The sequence below is a fragment of the Raphanus sativus genome, chromosome 9 (assembly GCF_000801105.2).
Source record: "Raphanus sativus cultivar WK10039 chromosome 9, ASM80110v3, whole genome shotgun sequence".
Taxonomy (NCBI): Eukaryota; Viridiplantae; Streptophyta; class Magnoliopsida; order Brassicales; family Brassicaceae; genus Raphanus; species Raphanus sativus.
The window spans coordinates 32,576,843-32,595,777 of NC_079519.1; the positions used below are offsets into that span (position 1 = coordinate 32,576,843).

An 18,935-nucleotide genomic window follows, 5' to 3' on the forward strand; every position below is an offset into this window, starting at 1 on the left:
AATTCAATACTATGAACAACATAATAGAGCATATACAGAATCATCAAAAGAATATCATCATAGATATAAAGCATGGAGAACTTTATGAACATGTAATTATGTAAATGGTATATTGCCTTCTTGGTAGTACATATAGTCCATATAGAAGAAGTGCCACGTAAGAAAACGGAATGTTACGTTAATTTGATGTTGTCTTGTCGAAATGACAGATATAGAAAATGATAAACCCTACCCATAAACTGGGTCCTACTTTCAATTTCATCGTTTTGTTGCGTCAAAAGTTGGTATAATTCTTTGAACTTTTTTTTTTGAACCTATAATTCTTTGAACTTTATACAAACATTTGACATAACCTGATGGGATAAATGGATAATGCAGAAAATGGGTCGCTGATGCATGATGCCCATTTCGCTTTCTTCGCAGCTGTCTTCGTACCAAACCATTCCTTTGGGACCATATCACACTTGCGCTTTTCTATTTTCTCTTGTCTCTAACACTCATCAAACCGAATAGATTGGGTTAAAACTTAGGATATCTATGAATGGTGAAATGGCCCATGCGGCGGTTAGGCCGTATAACACAATTAAACACCATTTACACGATTATTTCCTTAACATGTGCAGGAAAATAAAAAATATGTTTTTTTTTTGAAACTGATTTGGAAATAAAAAAAATAAAAAATAAAAAAAATAAAAAATAAAAAATATGTTATACGGATTAACATGTTTATGTTACTAACAAATGTAGCCACCTAGAAAAAAAAAATGAGGCATAAAAATGTGAAACGGACACTTTTCTCACACACAAAAAGAAAATGAATTAAACGGACGTGCATGTGGCGTGCAATATTACATAATCAAAAGAATAGAATATACTAGTATGACCTATCTACCAACAATCCAAACCAAAAATATAATCGCTTTAACAATTTTGCGAAATCTAAAAAATATAGTTAAAATTCAGTACTTCACTATCCATAATACTTAGTTCATAGTTTAACTATTGTTCTGATATTACTTTTCTACTCGTTTTTTGTTATTCTTTTACCATTGGTTCAATTTTTAATTCATATCATTGGTTGATGCATGGACTGAGCTGTGGATTTTAGTTGATTGACAATAATCGTCTCACAAGATCGATAATAGATGCATTACAGTAAAATCAAACAAAATATTAAAACAAAACTAATATTATATGTTGTTCACAAAAAAAACTAATATTATATTATTTATTTATAAGACCAGGCCAAGCTACAAAGACATTACCAAAGAAAAACAAGAAAAGATGATACACGGGGTGAAAGATAAAAAAAATAAAGATCACAACGAGAGAGGTGAAAACATATATTTACAAAAATGGTTAAAAAAATAAACAAACCCTTTTTCACCTTGTCGCTTGTTATAAGCCAAACCTTCCAAACTTCACTAATCTTTTTTCTACTACCATAGGACGCAAACAAGAAGCCTCCGTAGATTCTGTTTCTCGTCTCTTATAACTTTCTCGAGCTTTTATTTTTTACTATATATCGTTTCTCAAAACTGGCAAGAAGTGCCAAGTCTCTGTCTCTTACTCACCGTGGCCGTTTTGCGTTTCGCAAAAGCTGGTCCAAGCAACTCTTGGAACCTCTCCAAGAACACAACCCACTCCTCCTCTTTCATGTCTGCTACCTTCACAAAACTCGCACTCACTGGAAGCTGCTCGTTTGCGCTTTTGTGACCCGACGATGTGTTTTCAGATTTGCCTCTAGTTAAAGGTTTCAAGGAGCTTCCTCCCGTATTGCTAAGATGTATGTCCTTCATAGAAGTCGAAAGCTTTGAAATAACTTTAAAACTGTCTTTCATTGTGATCATTGAGACAGCATTTTCAGTATTGTCCTCTTCCTCTTCTTCTTCTTCATCTTCTTCTTCTAGCTTTCCAAGTGAAGAACGTCCTTTCGAAAAAGGGTTTCTAGTAAAGTAATCATCGGTTAGTTGTATCTCCTCATCACAGTCTAGATCAAACTGAAACTCTGCTTCTCCTCCTTCTGACCTCGGAGAGAAAACATCTCTTCGCTCACCGATCAATCTCTTAGCTTCAATACACACAACCTCAAGCTCACTCGGCTCCTCTTCCCCCGAACGAAACTCCCTAGTCATCATCTCACCGATCTCCGCAAGACACAGCCCACAAGAAGCAGCTTCCTTAAGAAAAACAGTGGAGAGAACAAGCACCCTCAAGCAAGCTTCTCTGATCATCGGCAGCTCTCTTCTAAGCATCTCACAGTCCTTAAACGGATCAAGCTTCCCTATATACTCAAGCTCTTCCTCAGAGAAAGGCAACGAAGCCTGAGGCCAATGGATCCACTCGAAGTAAGGATCCTCTAACGTCTCAGGCAAACAAAGGCCATGATCAATTGGAATAAGTTCGACTTCACCAAACCTCTCCACCACCTTTTTCACCAAAAGGTTCCCACCGTGACGGTCCGTGTTGAAGATCCTCACGTCTAGTATCCCAATCCTGTGCACGGAGGATACAGGGAAGCTCGAAGTCCCGTGATCGCTCGCGTCGAAATCATGCTCCACAAACTTCTGAAAAGAAGCGATCTTACTAACAACGACAGTCTTCTTATCTCTAGCCTTGTATTTCACACCGTCGTTGTTCACGTTGAACACCGAGTGAGTTATCTTGACAAGAGCCGTGGGAGGTACGTTAGCAAACCGGTTGTAATCAAGAAGATAAGCAGCCACTTCTCTAAACCCGGTTTCGCCGACACGAACCGATGATTTCAAACCGGGCTGGCCGAGCGCTCTCCCAACGAATCCCTTAGGATTGTTGGGAGCAAAGGGCTCTTCATCAGTTGGTTTAACGATGGCAACGCTATGACCGTTCTTGTCCCTGAAGTAGTACGCTCCTCCGAGACCGCTGCGGACAGGGAGAGGATCAACGCCGAGCTTCATCGCCTTCACGATGTCCTTCACCATCCGCTTCACAACGGAGAAACACTCTGATTGGTTCAGTATCTCTATAGGACCGCTTCTGTCTCTCAGCTCCAGGTCTCTCCCCGTTGGGGAGAGACAAGGAGTGGAGGAGCTTCTGTGCATGAAGTTGCGTTTCAGGAGGAGAGGAGAGTCGTTCCTCACGAAACTGAGATCGTTGGTCAGCACGGTGTCGCCGTAGGTCAAGGAGCTTTCTTCGGTGGGGAAGTTGAGAGCGATCTGGAGTCTTCTCTTCACCGTGTGGACATTGTCGCTACGGTCTAGCTCCATCCCCAGAACGCAACCGGTTTCGGTTTGGACGAAGACTCTTCTTCCTGAGGATTGTCTCTGCAGCTGTTGGTGATGGTGATGTCTATGCTGCTGCTTCCCTCCGGAAAGGGGAGGTTTGAAGACCGCCACTGCCATTTGTGTCTGAACAGGACTGTCTAGGTTTCGAGACATGAAACGGAAGCAGCAGCAGAAGAGAGATCTTCAAGACCGGTGCTTTTGTCTGAAACCAACACGACCCGGACGAAGCAGGAGCAGATAACACTTGAACCGATCATGAAACGTAAGAACGTTGGTTTTCGATTGCTACATCAGATAAGCCATGTTTCCGACCGAACATGAGAAGACATCTGTTTACAAAAAAAAAAAAGATGGTCACTAATCTATATAGCAGATCTATCAGTAAGTGATCTTAGTCTCTAAGATTCAACAAAGATGATAACTTTCAATCATTTTCTGAACATAACAATCAAAAAGGTTGGATCTTGCAAGAGAAACTCACCAGAAACCAAAGATCTGAAGAACAGAGGCAGAGGACGAATACGTCAGTTCATCGTCTTCTAGAAAACAAACGCACATGCATGAGAAAGAATCTTTATTGAAGAGGATTTGATGGAGGCAAGGAATCGAGGGGAAAGAGAATCAATTCTCACTGAGTTTGATCTTGTGTGTGTTTTCCTCGTTGTCTCCTTTCCTTGGTTTCACTTCTTTGTCTGATGAACGCTTTTTAACTCTGATCTATCGTACGGACTATGGTTAATTCTCTTAACCATGGTTGAGTAAAAAAAATGTTCAGTGAGCTATTTTATCAGGCAATAAAATCTATTTTTCTGACACGTCATCGTATTATTTTAATTATCATTATTACTAGTTCATATTTTGTTTTCTTCGTTTATTTTTATTCCACTAGATTATGATTTGGTGTTGACGTAGTTTTTACTTTATTTTAAACTGACATATAATATATATATACTGACATATATGTTGAAACTTATTAATTTATTTTTCTCTTCTTTACCAAATCTGAAAATATCTTTATTCTTTATTTGATATTCTTTTGAAGGAAACTGTAATTTTGTACTATAACAAAATTATAATTGTTACTAATCTAGTTTAGAAAATAATTTAGATCATAATTTGGATATTATTATAAAATTTCAGAATTGAAAAAAAAAAAGAAATTAAAGCCTAAAATAGATCATAAAAATAATGAGAAATTATTTTTCAGCTGAAAAGAAAAAAAAATGAGTTAAGTAAAACGAAAATAACAATAATAATAATAATAATAATAATAATAATAATAATAATAATAATAATAATAATAATAATAATAATAAGTAGATAGAGTTATAAACTGACAGGTAAAACAGTAATAAAATAAGCAGATTCATAGGTGCACAAAAAAAATTAAAAATAAATAAGAAGATTCATCATTGTCCCCATGTTAGAAGAGTCTAGAACCTGGCATAGATGGGCCGTTCGATTATAGATTCCTATGGAATCTTGACTGTCCGATCCGAGAACTGTACGTGGCAAAGGATGAGAATGCCGACGAGGTTAATACTTAATAGTGACATAGACCTACGAAATTGGGTCTCATAACCTAAGAGCCCATGAAACAATGAAGTATTTTTTCCTTTGTCGACCAATGAAGTAAAATTAGGTGGTGGCAATTTACAAGTAATTAAAGCAAGTTTCTACTTTACAAATGATAATACATTCTCATAAAAGTTTTTCTTTGCTAACTAGGAGGAAGAGTTAATAAAAACATACCAGTGTCCAGTGATATGGTGTATAACATTTCTTTTCTTGTTTCTCCTTATATAACTAAGATGTAAAATATTTCCTCCAGTGGATTTCAAACTAGAATCACAAAAACACCAATGTATGCGTTTAAACACCAATGTCTATAATATAATATTTCACTGAATGTCTTCAAAAATAATATAATACCAAGTTCATTATGAAGTCCATTAGGTTTCAAATGAATAAAGTAACTACTACAATGGCAGTTTTAAATCCACATGAAAGTAATAGAGAATCATAATAATATACAATGAGATTAAACCACTTTGGACATAAAAGATCTTGTCTCCATAATGCTACATTCAGCTTTGGACACTTTTGACTATTTTAATGATGTAGCATTTTAAAAAGAGAAAAAAATGAAAAACAAAGAGAGACTAAGCATAAATTATAATACATGATGCAAAACCATGTGCAGTTGTGTCTTCCCATTAACTCAACTATACATAGGAACACATGACCGTCCCCGCATAGTCTCAGATTCTTTCTGATCCCTAATGACTTTCCCACTAGGCAACGTTACCAAGCCAAAGACCAAAGCTATTTTCTCGCTGTAACGTCTAAGATTATCCTCCATCTGTTCTCCTTCAAGATCTCGCAGCTCCAAAGCCTTTCGGTGAAGTTTGTACTTAAGAAGAGGTCATACTAGTCCAAGGAAGAACAATTACTCCGACGAATTTTTGTGGAAAAAGCTGTGAGCGTAATTCAGAAGAAAGGATTTAACATACGCATTGATCAGAACATTAGTAAGAAAGAGCATTGGCTGATTGATTATAAATGACAACAAACGAGAGTCCCTTCATGAACAGCTCTGTAAAACATCCAACACTTGATGAGCTCAGAGTAAGTCGCAGATCCTGCCCAAAGACAATGTCTCTGGGTGGAACTAATAAAAACACCATAACAAGGGGCTCGAGCTTTGTTGATACCAACTTAAATTTGGTTCAATGATAAACTCAAAAACAGTTCAAATCACACTCTAATTGCTAGGCAGAGTCGGACCTGAGCACATAGAAATAAATGTTCCCAACTTAAATACTTAGATACATAATACTCTCTAAAACCCCCAACTTAAAAAACATAAATGAGAGAGAGAGATTCTGTATTGAAAGAAACACTTTAGACAGCTTCTGGTTGAACAAACGGGTTAGCGATTTCTTCAGTGCCATCCGTTGGTGAGACAAGCATCACCGCAGTTCCACGACAAACCTAAAACCAGAGATAACACATACTGGTTTAGAATCTAATGAGTTTGAACTATAAAACTCCAAATATGTCAATCTCAATGCTCTTTATCTGCATTATAAATGATTGTAGTTGTAACCGTGGGAAAAAAAAAGAAAAGAAGGAAGGTAACTGAGTCATACAATTAAACCAAGAGGTCTTGTTTGATCGGTAGTCTTCAAAGGATCATCATGATCTGGTTGAACATCAGACAAGGAAAGATCATGTAAATCAAAATACAACAACACAACAATGGCATAGATACAAACACACATAGTGGCTATGCACGTAGTAGCAGAGTAAGATGGATACACATGTAACTTTCAATGTCACAATGATACTGTGTAAATCATGGAGACCAACAAGAGAGATAACATAGCTTCTGGTTCCAATATATATATAAGAGAATAACAATGTCCAACTTTACATCACAACAAACATGATTAAGAGATACAATTAATATCTATATGACATAGATACACACACACACACACACAAAGAGGCAAGACCTAAACTACTCATCTCATGTTGTGCACTAATCATATAAATCAAAAAAAGGCAGTGCTACAAAAGAGATACCTCGCACAGACTCAACTGCTCCGTCCAGAACAAGGTTGAGCAACTGATCATATCCCTTGAGAGTTCCAGTGACTGCCACAAATCAACAACCATCAAAACTCAGCTGCAAGATCAACTTGGCATAATTGTATTAAAAAAAAAACAAAAAGAAGTATTGTCTTCACCTTGTCTACCACCGGTGAGCTTAACTTGCACACCTTTATCCACAAACTTAGCCAAATCTAACACTGTTTCCTTTCTTCCTGACTGAGAGAAGAAAAAAACAGAGTAAAGATTAAACCTTGAAGTGACCTAATCGATTTAAATAATATTAAAGATGATAACTTTACATTAAAATTACCATGTTAGAGCAGACCCTTTGACAGGAATTCCACAAATCTGGAAACAAGCAGTGAAATCAAATTGATTCAGAAGACGGCAAAATGCGTATACTTTATGAAGATCGCTGCTTTGTTCGAGAGAGTGATGAATGAAGTAAAACTCACCGGGAGACGAAGATCTGAACGGTCGGAAGAGAAAGAGAAACCGAAACAGAAACGTAGGCGAAATGCAAATCGAAGGGACGATTTTGTGAAGTCAGAGAGAGTCGGAACTAGTAAAGGACTCTCTGGTTTAAGATCTCTAACCGGTGGTTTTGAAGATTGGTTTAGCACGCACGAGTTCGTTTCGAATTGTCTTAACCGTATTAGGTGTCTTTTTCTTTTTTTTTGTTAAACGACAAAACCGGATTGGGTATCTCTATAATTAATTATCAGACAACTGATTTTGCGATTATTATTGTTTTAATTCAGTTTCTTGGCAATCTCTATTATTCTGAAGAATTTTTAAAAACGTATTATTAGAGTTATAATCAGTATATATTGTTTTTTTTCGGTATAGAAACCTTTTCTGAATATGAAAACTAAAAGTCTAAAACAGTCTGGTGTCTCTCTTGCATACAGGTATATATAATCTACAGATTGGTTAAATACATGTAACATGAAGAAACAAAAGATACATGTCTCTTTTATCTTTTTCCCAAAAAAAAGAAGAGAAGAAGACATACATATAATTTGTTTACTCGTGTTACAAATTCTAGTTCTTTGTTCCTCGAAGGCTCTAACCGAGCAAACCAACGGGTAATGTCAATGGAAAGACTAAAATATAATATGAACGATATTAACGGTAAGGGAAAATGAATTTTATCTGCAAGAATCACAGCTTTACATGAATATGATCAATCCAAGAATCACTGAATATTCCTATATATCTGCAGATCCCACTTACGTACTTACCTGAATAGGAGCTACATTCATCTGACAACCATGTTCAAAAATCAGAATGCCTACTACATGTTTTGGTTAGAGAATAGGTTGTTACAAACATTCTCCTTAGGACCTTAACAACCATGCATGTTCAAAAGATCAAAAACATTCCCCTTAGCAATACATCTCCTACTACGATGACATTCATCTTCTTTGATGACTATCTATGAACCCATCCCCGAGTGATCCTCGAACCTAAACTCATGGATCTTCGTCCCAGGGAGAAACTAATTGATCATTTTTTTCAACTCGGCTGGCTCGTGAATTTCAATCAGGATTTGATAGTATGCTAAGTTTTGGTTGGTTTTGTTTTGAACGTAAGTATATACTAACCGTCAGAACTATACAAAATAAGTCGTGTATGTTTTTCTATAAACATTGGTCTAGGGTCCTAAAATTCAAATCGTTTCTCTTGCAATATAAAATGGAATACAACCAAATTAGTCACCATATTACAGTGCGTGAAAGGACGAGCAATTAATTAGCTCAAACCCCAAACCAGAGTTATAGGGCTTTGCTCATTTTTGTCGGCCATTATCAGTAACTAAAACCAACTATATTACAAAAATAATAAACACGAAGATATTCCATTTTTTACAACAATATCGCCAAAACTTGTTCCTTAACATTCCAAAAGAAACTGTAAAAGAAAAACATTCCAAAACAAAATAACTACGTTATTACCAACCATTTAACCAATTCCTAACTTATCTTGATTAAATGCCTAATCTAGCTAAAATTAATAGTTGTATTGAAAAAAAATCCATGTTGCATGGACTTAGAGGTTGTGAACTGGCCGTCTTCTTCTAAATTTTGGATAATCCATTGATAGATATTTCGATAGAGCATTCTCCTCTTCCTTTTCACCTAATTTCTTCTCTTCACTCTTAGATTTTCCTGAGAACCAACAAAAAAAAACATAAACGAGATTTAATACAATTTATTAGATATGTCGAATCTTTCCGTTTTAGTTTTGTTTATTTAGCTAGATGCTCCTGCAAATATCTATGCAGCTAAAAACAAAATTCTGAACAAGAAAAGCAAAATATTGATAAACTAACATTTACTACTGACATGGTCAAAGATTCACATGTTTGACTTATATATGTATATTATTTAGGGGCTTTGTTTGACTATAGAACTGTGTTAATGAGTTTTTCTATTTACCTATTTGTTTTCAAGAAAAGAAATGTCTGAATAATATTTTTATGAATACTTATTTTTGAGTTTTGCTAGTAATCTAAATGAGTTTGACGTTTTAGTTTTGTAATTCTCAAAAAAAAATTATTTATGAAAAAAATATCATTCCCAATTGATACTTACCAGAAGAAGTGACTTGAAGTTGTTCGCTTGAACCTTCATGAGCACCTGACCTCATCGCCTGCTATTTTTGCAAAAGAAATAGAGATGCCACATATGAGATTTGATAAGAAACTTTCCGTATAATCCAGATTAAAGTGAGAAATCAATGCACCAATCTCTTACATTTACATGTTCTCTAGAGATGATCATGAGTTTCCGTGGCGCCATTTTAATAACAATCTTGTCACTTACACCTGCTTAACCATTGTAACTAAAATTAGTTAATTCAATCGATTTTAAGAACAAAATGGTTCCGTTTCTAACAGAAGCAAAGACTATGTACTACATCTAAAAAATTCAATAATATACCTTGGCTAGGAGATGCGTAGCGAGGATGGAGTTGTAGAGAAGATGTTGGAGTTAGAAGACATAACAAGGCCAATGCACAAAGCAAGATGGTGATTCTAATTAGCTTCATTGTCTTGAAGTGTTTTTAGCTATGATAAGATTTTCTGGTGTTGTCTTTCTTTTTCTCCTTCTCCTCTTCTTTTATATCAACCAAAAGGAACTTGCACGAAACACAAAAGTGAGGGTTCCAAAACAAGTTAAAGAAACTATTTATTAAAAAACAAATAAATTTATAATGTCAAGGTTTAAAAAGGAGGTCACGCCATTGAGGCTCGTTCTCGGGGATCTCTGTCTTGGGACAAACACAAGTTTTCAAACCCAATTTGTCGAATCTTCACCTTTCTGTCTTTGTTTTGTCGCTTCTTTTTCTGTGGTAAAATTTGTTTTGTCTCTTTTCTTTTGCATATCCCACACGTTCTATATATAGTTATCTACTTTTCTGCATTTAAGTTTTTTCATATGTATTAACATCTTATACAAAATGTATGTATACAAAGTTCTATTCCTGGGAACTCAGATTGCTAGATGACTATCACAATCAATTTTGTTAAGATCCCAATGAAAATTAGAAGAGACAAAAAGTGATATTCTTTTTACTCCTATTGAAATGCTAGATGAGTATCACAAACCCAACAAAGTTTATTTTCTATAGACTTTGATATTCTTTTCTATAGATTGCCAATAGTTGATATTCCTTTCTATAGAATTTTCTTCACGTCGATAATATTTTCTCAAAAAGTATTATTTTGTTCAAAGATTCAGATTAAAGTTGATGACATATGCTTTATACTTTATATTAATTTATGCTTGCTTCTCTTTGCGAGTAGGTATAAGTGGTTGAGATTATCAGTATCACATCATATTTGCCTAAAACCTCTGCTCTCTCTCAGACACTTTCTTGACATGCACACGCCTGCGTTAATACTTACTTGAAAGCTCTACCCAAATGAGGTGAAGATGAGAACATCACTTTCATGTTTGTTACAAAACACCTTTGGTAGCATCATTGATCTTATCACCTTCCGAAAGCGTTTCAACTCAAAATTCTAGGTCAATTACAAATCAATATATATGTGTTTGGACCAAAAGATATGCTCTGATTTTCGTAGCAATAAAATATATCATAACTAAAACCGGCCACGTAAAACCTGTTTGTATGTATTGATCAACGATGAGCTGGTTGAGTATCTCCAACGTTAATTAGCTTGTATTTTGTAATATATATTAAGATCAATCTGCGGCAATCAAATCAATCTATTAGGATCAGATTGGCATTATTCCATCATATGACATCTCTAATCACAATCATCAACCTCGTGAGTATAATTAATAACATATCGATAAATTTTTTCAACGGATGAATGGCCAACTAATTCAAAATTTCTAAATAACCAGTATTCCAGTCTCTAGAAAATCCAAGAATCAACTGATATATATGATCATGATCAGTATGTCAAATAATTTGTACAATTAACGAAGTAATGTAATAATAAAATACTTATATTTGAATATGTTTTCACAGAATAACCATAACATGTTAATGTTATGTATATCATTTGTTATGGTTTAGTAATATTTCTAACACTTGTATCACATATAACAAAATCGTTTTCAATCATAAAAATGTAAGAACTTGATTAAAAGTTTAAAACCATTAAAAATATAAATTCGATCACATTTCAGAAATAATGAATAATTTGTTTATTTCAGCGCACGTAAATAGAGAATCACAACACAGCTAGACGCTGGTCTTGAAATCGCCGAGAAGAAAGACAAATGTCTTGGAAACATTAAAAGAACAGACTAAACCATGTCGTTACATACTTGTATGTTTGACCAAAGGCCATTAAAATGTGGAAACCTGTAAAATAGATAAATTATTATTAGATAATTTATCAAGTAATTTGTATATAAGTTACAGAAGAACTTAAGAAGCATCAGCACTGGTGCGAGCTAATATCAGAGTTTTTTAGATAAAATAATCATATAAATTAATATCACAATTAATCTTCTTTTTTTTGACAACATATCACAATTAAAACTAAAATTTCAAAAATTTAGATCAATGATTTAAATGACACATGTTAAAACAAAACTCTTAGCTTTGTGTTGAGTGTTTTCAAACAACAACGCTTTTCTACTCCTCTCTCTTAATTTATATTTAATTAATCTATCTTATTAAAACAGAAACATTCTATTGGACCTAATATTTATTTTGTAAGTTTTTAAATTAAATACACCTTTATACTTTATAGTTAAACTTAAATTAAATCACAAATGTTCCTTTCTTTATACTATTATATTCAGGTTTCCAAACAATATACTTATTTTTTTATACTACTATCAATGTTTTCAAACAATATATTTTTATACTACTATCAATGTTTCCAAACAATACAATAATTAATATTACTTATTTTATATCTATCATTTTTTCTTTAAAATTTTGTAGAAACGTCGTAATTTCATAAATTGCAAAATAATAAACTTTAAAATTTGGATTATAAGTTACAAATTATGAAACTATTACAATTTAAATCAAATTAAATTACATATCGGTCATCTATCAGTTCAATCGGTTAGTCTTGGGTTTTAGTAATTTTTTTAATATGAATATTTTAAAAACCTAAATTGAATTGTCATATCTCCGGGTTAACCGGTATAATCACAATTGGGTTGAATTTAAAAATACTGATTTAAATGCAAAACTATTTTAATTACACTCTGTAAAAATTACCGAAATATTTATTAAGTTACTAGTGAAATTTTTCATCGTAAAATATTTCGCGTTTGGGTCAAGATCTAGTTTATTATTAATGCAAGAACATTTGTAAAATCACATCCAATGTAGATACTAAGTGATACGTAGTAGAACGGTCAAACCATTTGTAAGTACATCATTTTCTAAAAGTCCAAATTTCTATTAGTAACAATCCAAGCCAAATATACTAAAAATTGCAAATAATTGGCTTGTACCCACCACTAGATTGCAATAGTTCTTAAAATAATCAAATCAATCGAAAGCTAAACCAAAGCATGGACACGCATGAATAAAAATGAAATAATAACAAACTCATCGGTTACATAACCCCAACAATATTGCATTTGTAACCAAACTCAAAAGCCCCCTAACTGTTAAAACAAAAATAACAACACTACCAAAATTCCAATTACACATCACCATGGCATAACTATAAACCACCCCTTCTTCCTCTATGCTTTCAAAACTGAAAAACTTTTGATTAAGAGAATCTACAGCAGAGAAGAATCTCTCTCCACCCTTTAAGTCTTCTCTTCTCAGCTTTAGCCATTCTTTCAGGACTACTGTTCCATTCTGACTGCAATCTGCAAAACAAAATCATCAAAATTCAGCATAAACTTTTACTCTTTCCAACTCTCACAAAGTGCTGATGAGATGAGCCAAAAGCCAAATACATTGGGAAAGCAAAGGATCTTCCACTCGTTGTGCTTCCATCAGAACGGACAGAGAGGCGTCCAGAGACTACTACTGGTCCTGAGTATGATATATGACCTGATATTGAAACTGCTTCTGCTGCAGAGAAACTTGTCTCCCCAAATCCACTAGAGAAAAGTTTGTCGTCTAACAAGTCTGGTCTTTGCTTATCGGTTCCAGGCCTTTCAGGTTCTTGAGAGGCTGTAGTAGAAACAGAGGAAAGCTTCTCCTCTGCTTTTCTTGGTTCCTCTGTTTCCTCAAGCTCTGTTTCTAAGCTTCTTTGGTCATTATTCTCCTGCAGTCACACACATAATCAAGTTAAGACACATTTGGATTGAAAAATTGAAACTTTACTTTGATATGTATATTACCTGAAGTTGAGATGAAGATTGTTCTTCACTTCTATGACTATTCTCGTTGTTGCTAAGAGGTCTTTGTTCATCTTCCCTTGCTAGAATACCTCCCTTGGCTTCTCTTGTCACAATCAAATGCTCTTGAGTGCAACTGCTAGAACTTTCAGCATCAGCAAAACCTTCACTTGAAGACTCTTCCACATCTTGGTTTGTCTTAGGAACTTTACAAAGCTCAGACCCATCAAGCTTACCGTTTCTGTCTTCAGGGGACTTGGTTTCCACCAAATCCTCTGAGTTACACCTCACAGAATCTTTCTCATGGACCGGCACACCTTCATCAACACATATATCCTTCACGACATGGTAAGTACTCTCCTTGTAACGAACTACAATCTCAGGCAAGTCACAGGCCGTAACGTTCTTGTCCATATAAAACAAACCACCGTTAGCAGACGTATCATGACTTTTACCTCGTATCATCATCTTTCCAGAATCTCCACAAGAATGGTGTTTCAAAGCTCTTTTGTTTCCATCATTCTCTTTATCACATTCGTCACCGCTTCTTGTATCATAAAACAACTCACACACACTGTTCTTGTTCTTTACATCTTCCCTAATCTCTTCAGGGCATTTATGAGGCTTAGACTCCTCTTGGAAACTCTCTACTGAAATTCCAACAACGTGATCATTATCTGAATTTTGAATTTTACAAAACATCTTAAGGATTACAATGCAGAAAGACTTTCTTTTTACCTGCTATCATCGTTTGAGAGAGATATTATTCAATACACCAGAGCGATATCTTCAAGCACCAAAACCAATCTACACCAACAACAATGAAGTTGCAAAGAGAAGACAAAAAGTATAAGGAAACTTGGTTCTAGAGGATGGAATAAATGAAATTTAAAAATAATCTATCAATATGCATATGACTTATAGATACAAGAGTTGCTCAATGAAGCAATGGGACAGGAAGATTGTGACAGAAACCAAAACCAAGATTTAAGGAACAAATATTCCAAAGATACAGAACATAAACATGGTCAGTCACACTCACACATGTGAATGGTTCTTTCTTTCTCTTTTTCTCCCTCAAGTCCAAAAACATATAGTAATCATGAAGTCTAAGACAGATAATGAAACAGCAAAAAGTTGCAATCAATCACTCTACCTGACCACTTTCTAACCTTTTGATGATGAGTACTGTAGAGAAAAAGACATTTAGATGTGATGCCATGATAATAAGTTAAGAAAGCATCAAAACTAAAGTTAATCTGGATTACTTGTAACTACTGTAATAAGATTTCCTCAGTAGGTGTTACATAAGTGTTGCAACGAAAAAAAAAAGTGTTGCAACGAAACTTTTGCACTGTCATAGAAACAAAAAGGATAAAGTTTTGAACTTTTTTAAGCCCTTTCTCAAAAAAAAAAAAAGTTTTGAACTTTTTTTTTTGCAAAGACTACACAAGCTTTTGGTCAAAGAAAAACATTGGAATAAACAACAATAAACAATTAGAATATGTGCTGACAGAAATAAAAACAATTGGAATATGCAGGACTGAAGAATCTATAAAACTGAAAATCCCAGAAAAGCAATTGGATCTAACTGTAAGAAAATACCGTAACAAAACCAAAAACTAGTGGAATTTAAACAGATCTAATAACTAGAATCCAAATGAAAAACCTGAACATGAATCAAAGATCACGACTTTTTCAAGAGGAATCTTCCACACAAAAGTGGAGCGCAAAGCAAAAACTATAAAACCAAAAAAAAAAAAAACTTACTTGATCACAGCAGATACAGAGAGACTCACTCAACCTTCTTCCTCCACAAACTTTAATCTAAAATCAACCATTAAACATAAATCAATTACAAACAATAGATTGAAGAAGAGAATCTCAGAACCCTCTGGAGAAGGAAAGCCAGATACTTTCTGGTGGTTAATTTGTTTTCAAAAAAAAAAAATCTTGAAAAACACGTAAAAGGAAGTTAAAAGGTCAAATCAAATATCACAATCTCTGCATTTAATATGAGAACAGAGAGAGATAAGAGATACCAAAAGAGTAGAAGAGAAACAATCTCTCTTTCTTCTTTATTGCCCCTTTGGTTTTGCATTAATTTACAAACCAAACCCGTTAAGAATAAAAATTCTCATCCATTCAAAACAGCATTTAATGCCACCACTTATTAGAAATGATAAAATGGGTTTTTATTTTTGGTGTGGATTAAGCAAAAACAGAGTATTTTTCTCTGCTAAACTAATTCACTTTCCCGGGAAAAAGGTAAACACTTTCTTGAATCATTCAAAGATCTTAAACAGTTTCCGAGAAATGATTGGAAGTAGGAATTTAAGCAAGACCTAAAGAAGGGAAAATGCACTTACCGATACTCTCTAGTATCTTCACTTTCGTCGGAAAAACTGAAAACTTTCTCTGAAATTCGGAAAATCATGAGATCATGAGCGAATTGTAGTTTACGAGTGTGTTGGACTAAACTGGAAAGATTGAAACTTTTTTTTTGCTCGGAGAAAGTTGAAAAAGATCGAGTTTTGTTGTATTTTCCCAGGAAGTTGAACAGCCGGTTCTGACGGGAGAGAAAGACGACAGCTTTGTAGAAATCGGATCTATGAAACGGCGGTGCCCCCGAGAGAGTATTTGACTTCTTATTTTTGGGGAATCAGATTATTAAAAAGAAAACATAATTTTGGGGATTTGTAAAGAAAAAAATGTCAACTATCTTCAAGTTTTGTCCTAATGTAAATGGTTGTCTGATTTTTCTTTTGTAGTGACAATTAGTTAATTTTACTTTATTCTTGTTAATTGCTCATTACCTTAACTTTAATGATTTAGTTATGTATTTAGTGGCTCATAGAGTATCCGTGAAAATGATATAGACGTGAGTTCTAAGTTACCCCCAGCCTTTGGTTTCGTATAATATTCTTCCACATGTTTCTTATGATTTCGTATAACAAGAAACAATATAAAAAACCACACTGGCAGCTAGAAGTGATCAAAATATCCGTAAAATTTGATTTGGTTTGTTACGTCTCTTAATTCAAATAAAAAAATTTGGATATATATATGAATAATTTTACGAAAAAAAACAAATATTAAAATACAAAATCTGTAAAAACGAACTAAATCACAAATACTAATATTTTTAGTTACGGATATCCAATCGGATTTATTATATGTATATATGCATATATTTAAAAATTATATATAAGTTATATAAATATTATATTTTATATAAGTTTTACTAATTTTATTAAGTTATTTAATATAATTTTAAAAGGTAAATAATTTTTTTTTGTAATTAAATATTACTATTTTATTATTTTATTATTTTTTATTTATTTTACTGATTGAATCAGATATCTAGTAAAAACCCTAAAAAAATGGATTTGGAACACCGAATATTTGGATAGCAACAAATCGAATAATTGAGTATTCGGGAAAACAAATCGAAGAATACTTCCAAAAATCTGGATATCTGATTTGTGTCCTTATCTAGTGGCAGTTTATTTTTAAAAATTTTAAATGAAAATTAAACAGGAAGCTTGTAGTAAATTAACGGTACGTCACGTTACACCCGATAAACCAACTCGTAATTTTGAACATATTGTTTAGAGATCGGAGAAAATTAAAGGATGATTATCGAAGGTAAACACCCACGCATTAAGTGATACGTGTGCACCGAATATCATATGTGCACCGCTGTGAAACCAAAGAAGTGGATGAATGAGAGAGAAAGTCTTCGTTGCTATGTTATGTCGAGTAGAAAAAGTCGAAACAGGAAAGGAAAAAGGACGAAGCTGCGTTCGTGGTGGTGTTTTTGTATTAGTATGGTCCAGCTATTGAGTACTACTGTACGATATCAGCGCGCGTCTGCTTGTGACAGCGCTTTACTTACTGAGTTACTGGTCCTCCTTCATCGACGGGGCTATGTTTGGTCAGAGGCCTACGTTTTTCATCTCCAGTTAATGTTAGCCTTTTAAGTTGGTATCAGTTCTTAGTATAAATTTTAAGTATTCAACCTGTATGTATTTTTTTTGACAAGCAACTATGTAACTAGCTAGGTATAATAGCTATGTATTATGTTATGTTTACAGTTAAATATTTCCTGCTTGTATGATTGTTTAGTAGTGTTTTTATTGGTTCAATGGTTGATTTCTTCTAAAACATTCATGACCAATAACGAATCTTTTATTTAAAGAACTTTATATTTTTTTTATATTAGATATAGTGGGATTAATATACTCAAGATTTATCAATTATGAATAAGTAACATATGTAGTGGGACAATAGACCAGAACTTAACTTTCAAATATATTTAAGATGTGTCATACGACTAGCCTTCTTGAGGTATACAGATCCACTACTGCATATGACACGATATTGTGGTGTTAGAAATGTAGAAGAACGAAAAAAATCTCAATGTTAACAGATGAATGTTAGATAAGAACAACCTTAGCTACTCCATTAGGGGTTTTAAATCAAGTTTCTCACTTAAAAAGAAAATATGAATAAAAATTAAACAGGAAAAGCACATGGAACTCTCTTCTCTGCACAGAATCTGCCAGAACTTACTAACATTCTAAATTGTATATAAATATTGTTTTATTATTAGTCAAATCTCCAAATTAGAACATCTCCAATAAAAATATCTCAACATAATTCTAAAATTAATGTATATCTACATATATGTGTATATATCTAGATACTTTCAGTTGGATTTTTCATAAAATTTAGATATTTTTAATAAAATAATAAATTATATATATATATCTATATATATATATATGTGTATTTTTAGAACTTCATGTAGAGAAACTTCTATTAAAATTACTCTTATCCGTTAGAACTTCACAAGAATTCTCAAACATATAAATATGAATATTATAATATAATATGTATGTAATTACATTACAATCAGAAAAAAAAGAAAGCAACCTCTCAGTGAATGAATTATCAATTGGGTTTTTTTATGAAATTCTCTAAAATTTTCTTTTAAAAACTTCATCTCATATTTTTTTGTACTTTTCTAATTCCTTTTTTATTAACATGGATTTATCCCAAACTTATAGAATAATCCAGAATAATCCCTAAAATGGTGCAGTTTATAGATACATTTGAATATTTAAACGTTGGGAAAACATGTTATGTTCATGTGGTCACGAAGTAAAATATAACTGAATTCGCCTCCCACTAGATAACTATTTTGTGGTTGAACTTTTTTTTTTCTTTTTTTTTGTAATACTTT

General features: G+C 33.5%; 4 protein-coding genes across 8 annotated transcripts; all 4 read right to left on the minus strand.

Annotated features, from left to right (window-relative positions):
• Nucleotides 1–1,209: 1,209 nt before the first annotated feature.
• On the minus strand, nt 1,210–3,957 carry LOC108828065 (phosphatidylinositol 4-kinase gamma 7). The gene is made up of 2 exons (XM_018601620.2): nt 3,745–3,957; nt 1,210–3,592 (listed from the first exon to the last, which is right to left on the minus strand). Exon 2 carries the CDS (start codon nt 3,414–3,416, stop codon nt 1,533–1,535), a length of 1,884 nt encoding a protein of 627 aa, XP_018457122.1. The 5' UTR covers nt 3,417–3,592; nt 3,745–3,957; the 3' UTR covers nt 1,210–1,532.
• A 1,985-nt stretch (nt 3,958–5,942) lies between these two features.
• On the minus strand, nt 5,943–7,489 carry LOC108825711 (sm-like protein LSM7). The gene is made up of 6 exons (XM_018599054.2): nt 7,337–7,489; nt 7,192–7,229; nt 7,016–7,097; nt 6,852–6,923; nt 6,416–6,468; nt 5,943–6,257 (listed from the first exon to the last, which is right to left on the minus strand). The coding sequence occupies exons 2-6, from the start codon at nt 7,192–7,194 to the stop codon at nt 6,168–6,170; spliced, it is 300 nt and encodes a 99-aa protein (XP_018454556.1). The 5' UTR covers nt 7,195–7,229; nt 7,337–7,489; the 3' UTR covers nt 5,943–6,167.
• A 1,129-nt stretch (nt 7,490–8,618) lies between these two features.
• On the minus strand, nt 8,619–10,243 carry LOC108826869 (protein GOLVEN 6-like). 4 transcript variants are annotated; one of them, XM_056993826.1, is made up of 4 exons: nt 9,827–10,243; nt 9,641–9,711; nt 9,479–9,536; nt 8,619–9,052 (listed from the first exon to the last, which is right to left on the minus strand). In XM_056993826.1, the coding sequence occupies exons 1-4, from the start codon at nt 9,933–9,935 to the stop codon at nt 8,934–8,936; spliced, it is 357 nt and encodes a 118-aa protein (XP_056849806.1). In that variant the 5' UTR covers nt 9,936–10,243; the 3' UTR covers nt 8,619–8,933. The 4 variants fall into 4 exon arrangements, with proteins under 4 accessions (XP_056849806.1, XP_056849805.1, XP_056849804.1 ...); XM_056993825.1 differs by having other exon boundaries at nt 9,641–9,714; XM_056993824.1 differs by having other exon boundaries at nt 9,479–9,539; nt 9,641–9,714.
• A 2,662-nt stretch (nt 10,244–12,905) lies between these two features.
• Nucleotides 12,906–16,400, minus strand: LOC108827188 (uncharacterized). 2 transcript variants are annotated; one of them, XM_018600548.2, is made up of 6 exons: nt 16,057–16,400; nt 15,458–15,514; nt 14,426–14,494; nt 13,691–14,334; nt 13,301–13,614; nt 12,906–13,210 (listed from the first exon to the last, which is right to left on the minus strand). In XM_018600548.2, the coding sequence occupies exons 3-6, from the start codon at nt 14,433–14,435 to the stop codon at nt 13,108–13,110; spliced, it is 1,071 nt and encodes a 356-aa protein (XP_018456050.1). In that variant the 5' UTR covers nt 14,436–14,494; nt 15,458–15,514; nt 16,057–16,400; the 3' UTR covers nt 12,906–13,107. The 2 variants fall into 2 exon arrangements, with proteins under 2 accessions (XP_018456050.1, XP_018456047.1); XM_018600545.2 differs by having other exon boundaries at nt 13,691–14,337; nt 16,057–16,399.
• Nucleotides 16,401–18,935: the final 2,535 nt, after the last annotated feature.

Excerpts from the sequence above, each read along its gene's own strand:
- LOC108826869 (XM_056993824.1), bottom strand. The coding sequence starts at position 9,935 with ATGAAGCTAATTAGAATCACCATCTTGCTTTGTGCATTGGCCTTGTTA. Across the intron at positions 9,715-9,826 it reads CTACGCATCTCCTAGCCAAG|CAGGTGTAAGTGACAAGATT; the intron begins GTATATTATTGA and ends ACAATGGTTAAG. Across the intron at positions 9,053-9,478 it reads ACTTCAAGTCACTTCTTCTG|GAAAATCTAAGAGTGAAGAG; the intron begins GTAAGTATCAAT and ends GTTGGTTCTCAG.
- LOC108827188 (XM_018600545.2), bottom strand. Across the intron at positions 13,615-13,690 it reads AATCTTCATCTCAACTTCAG|GAGAATAATGACCAAAGAAG; the intron begins GTAATATACATA and ends GTGTGACTGCAG. Across the intron at positions 13,211-13,300 it reads AGATCCTTTGCTTTCCCAAT|ATTGCAGTCAGAATGGAACA; the intron begins GTATTTGGCTTT and ends TTTGTTTTGCAG.
- LOC108828065 (XM_018601620.2), bottom strand. The coding sequence starts at position 3,416 with ATGTCTCGAAACCTAGACAGTCCTGTTCAGACACAAATGGCAGTGGCG.
- LOC108825711 (XM_018599054.2), bottom strand. Across the intron at positions 6,469-6,851 it reads AGCAGTTGAGTCTGTGCGAG|ATCATGATGATCCTTTGAAG; the intron begins GTATCTCTTTTG and ends ATGTTCAACCAG. Across the intron at positions 6,258-6,415 it reads CAAGACCTCTTGGTTTAATT|GTTTGTCGTGGAACTGCGGT; the intron begins GTATGACTCAGT and ends CTCTGGTTTTAG.